Source organism: Dermacentor silvarum, chromosome 1 (genome assembly GCF_013339745.2).
Source record: "Dermacentor silvarum isolate Dsil-2018 chromosome 1, BIME_Dsil_1.4, whole genome shotgun sequence".
In the NCBI taxonomy this organism is placed as follows: domain Eukaryota; kingdom Metazoa; phylum Arthropoda; class Arachnida; order Ixodida; family Ixodidae; genus Dermacentor; species Dermacentor silvarum.
Window position 1 is genome coordinate 139320760 of NC_051154.1, and position 3819 is coordinate 139324578.

The 3819-nt window shown below is 51.0% G+C and overlaps 1 protein-coding gene across 1 annotated transcript; it reads right to left on the bottom strand.

Annotated features, from left to right (window-relative positions):
* Window positions 1-1088: 1088 nt before the first annotated feature.
* Window positions 1089-2303, bottom strand: LOC119450479 (shematrin-like protein 1). Its single transcript, XM_037713941.2, has 2 exons — window positions 1788-2303; window positions 1089-1358 (listed from the first exon to the last, which is right to left on the bottom strand). Exons 1-2 carry the CDS (start codon window positions 1797-1799, stop codon window positions 1116-1118), a joined length of 255 nt encoding a protein of 84 aa, XP_037569869.1. The 5' UTR covers window positions 1800-2303; the 3' UTR covers window positions 1089-1115.
* Between the last annotated feature and the right edge of the window lie 1516 nt (window positions 2304-3819).

The window sequence follows — 3819 nt, forward strand, 5'->3', positions numbered from 1 at the left end:
GAGATAACCTCTGGTTAACGAGCTCCCTGTCTTTCCTTTACCTTTCTCTCTCTCTTCATCCTTAAAAAAATAAAGTGATTGCATTAAATCCTAGATAAGTGCATTCTACATATCCTAAAAATTACGCCCATCAAATGTGGTCTTGATTGGACCACAATAAGTACATAAAATGTTGTACACAAACGCCTTGTTTTGCCCAAAATATGAAGTTGAGAAAAATGCGATTGAAAGTTATAAAAGTTGTTTACTTTTGCCAATTATTATTATTACTTCCCGGGGAGATTGTGATGCGGCAAAGCTAACCTTGGAGAGAAAAAGCTTAGGCATACCACCTTGCTCGTGCCCAATGGCGTGCGACACCGCGGTTTGACGCATCGCGCGCTTGAAAATTTGTCATATCTGTGTCTTTTCTTGCCACCTCGAGTGCTTTAACCGAGTTTATTATACTTTTCCCGATCATTTCTGGCTCTGATTTCTTCATATGTGAAATAGGAGAGATCAATGTTGCTGAAACAACTAAAAACACCAAACCTATTTCTTTAATGAAAATCGCCGTTTTTTGACCCACCTCTCCCCTTAAGCGTTTCTTACAACCTGTCGGTCATTGCAGTAGGCATAACGTCTTATTTATGTCTAAATGCATTCCTGGCGTCCCGACAAAAGGCACAAGGGAGATCAGTCATTGTTGCAGTACATAAAACACCCATGGCCCAAAGATTTCTCACTTTGCGTTCGTTTCAATCAACAAATTTGGGATGCAGACTTACTATGATCTAGCATCAGAGGCGTTCGGCGACGTTAACTGTGCGAGATGCCTTTTTGTTCAAATCTATTAGCGCATAAAGTTGGCATCGGTGCATGGACAAAAAATAATAATAAACGCGTGAAAGACAAACGTCAAATAGGAAACTATAGACAACACGAAGCACTTCTTTGCTGATCTTTTGTTTTTCACACTACCTTTTAGCACTGTAAGACGCCCGGACGCCATGCGTGATTGCAGAAGACTTGGCGCTGAGGTGAGGCTTTTTTTTCTCTTAGCGTTAAGAAAGTTTTAAGAAAAATGCAACTTAATGACATACCGCGAAAAACGTGCACATTGCGGTGGCAGTGCACTAGCCAACGTAGCCGGGGTAGCCGTAGCCGACGCCGTATGGCCTGTAACCGTAACCGACGCCGCCGTAGCCGTAGGGTCTGTAGCCGTAACCATAACCACCGTAGCCGTAGGGCCTGTAGCCGTATGGTCTGTATCCACCATATCCACCATACGGCGAAGCGGCACCATAGCCGAGGTTCAGACCTACGCCGATGGTAGCGAAGGCTGCTGCTGCGAGCGCCAGCGACAGGATGACGAAGAACTGGAAAAGGAAAAGGAGGAGAGGGAAACAGGAAAATTGGGTATTTGGTAACGCGGGTGACCATTGCTGCGCAACTTGTATGACACAAGGGCTCCGGCCGCGCAAAAAGGACTGACAGGTGGTCTAGTCGATGTGGAATAATAGTAACCTAGTAGCGCGACTGCAACGTAACGCGATTGTTTCTCAAGCGCTGCTAATATTTCGGCCACGTCACTGCTTACTGGGCAAAAATTAGAGGCAAATACTAATGAGATCAACAAGCGAATTTGCAGGCCACACTTGCTGTCATACCCAAGCACGAATGCTCGGCTTGTGTATAAAAGCAGGTGTTTGCTGGCCGCCGTCGGACAAACCGCCATAACTACAGCTTAACTGTAAGCTGTCACCGCTGGATTTAACACGACGCGAGCACAAGTACTCGACACTCACCGCTGCTTTCATGGCTGTTTGAAGATCCAAGTGCTCAGGAAACGGAAAACGGACCGTCTGTTCCACGGGGCAGGTTTGAGGAACACTCTTTCTACCGGCGGACTCGGGGCCCTTTTATGCAACCAGGCCCCTCGTAGAGAAAGGAGGAGCCAATGTCCGTGTCGAGGAATGCCCCCGAAGGGGCAAAGGGGGGGGGGGGGGGGGGGCAAGTGGATCTCCCTGCCCGCCGGCAGGCCGAAGCCGCAGCGCACCGCGTACCGCCGAGTGTTTGCCCGCCCGAACGATCTTTCACAGGGGGCCTCGGGGCCTCCACGCTTCTGCGGCAGCGTCTCCATGCAGAGCAGAGGCAACGGCTCGCTTCTTCGGAAGGGCTCGGTTCCGCGCGTTTCCCCTTGCACCTGTGCGGGCCATTTGCGAACCGCTCTCTTTGTCTCTTTCAAGGTCGCCACTTATCGGGCAGCGTCATCCCCGTTCCTGGGACACCGGCGACGTGTGCGCGCACGTTGCGAGGCTGGTGTGGTGCGTCCCCGTCTGTCGATCTGCGCGACGACGCGCCCGTCTGAGCTTTCCTGATAAAAAAAAGGGGAAAAAAATGGAAAAAAAAAGAAAAGTAGGAGTATAATGGCTTCACGCACGTAGACAGCTCTTTAGGGAGGCGCCAAGCTGAGCCACTGTTGAAAACGACGAGCGCTGACAGCGGGGAGCAGCAAGAACTGTTACCCTCGAAAGCTCTAGCGCGAATACGTTGCAGTGTTTTTAGGCAACAGGTGGCTGTAGTGGGAGCTGAAGAATAGTTGTGGCGGCGCTAAAGCAGGTTCGTGTTAAAGCCCCTATATTTATAAAAGTAGCGCCATCCACTTCCCTCCTCCTCCGTTCCACTATCGCGCTCGGCGCGACAAGCGCGATCGAGGCGCGATATCGACAGTGGCGCCGCCTGCGTCGGGCCTGCCGTGGCAGACGACAGCTAACGCGCTACCAGAGGAAATCCGAGGAAAACTTCGATCGCGCCCTGCGGAGACGTTTTTGAGGCGCGATTTTGCTTCGTCAGTCAGTAACTGGTCTTAATAATGCCGTTTTGGAAGTAGCAACGCGACGATGCGAGACGGCGCAAATATCAAGTGTGCAGCAAGCGTTTGCGCACGCCGGATGGTAAACAAAAAAAGCCTTTTGCCCTCGCCTTGTCGGTTGCAGCAACTTAAGGCGCAGCAGCATGCCATCACAACGAAGTTCTTGTCCCTAACACGTTTGATCCGTTTGTGCGTACAGCACTTTCGTCGCACAGGCCCGAGAATGGCAGTCGGAGCGCGCTGGAAAGAAAAAAATATACAAAGGCGCGACGCGAACTTCCACGTGACACGGATTGGCCAATGGGGGAGCGGAGGAGGCTGGGGCGACAGGAGGCGGCTAAGAGAGGGCGAGGAGGAAGTGCCGTGGTGAGCGCGGTGGCGGCAAGATCTAAGAATGGCGCTACTTTTATAAATATAGGGGCTTTAGTTCGTGTCAGCCCGAGATGACACCCGCGTCAAGTTTGCCGCACGCACAGTTATTTGTCCTGGTAAGTAACACTGCGCGCGGAAGCAGCTTCCCCGGAAGAGGCCAGAGAGGCTACTGAGTGTGAAGTATTCTGAAAGCGCGCAAATAAAGCCCACTGAGGGCACGAATACACAGGTAGAAAAGAGGGGACGTGTCTTTCTGTCTGCCGCTGGGTTTATTTTTGTTAGCCCGCACCAACTCGCCCAACATGTGCACCGCGGCAGTCTGAAAGGTATAAGAGCCAACGCTCGTGTGTCGTCGAGACTAATTCATACTGAAAGCGCAGTAACGAGAAGAAAGTGCAGCAATGCCTACGAGTCAAACAGGTTGCTGAAGCTAGAAGGGAACACCACCTCCTTTTCCGCAGGTTCTCGATGTAACCCACACAGCGCACATCCATTCGCATCTGATAATGCGCATTAGCCGATGACAGTGATTTATTCAAGGAACTCTGCGCCTGCAAGAAGCGGCCAGCCAAATTATAAGTCATTGCTTTTCG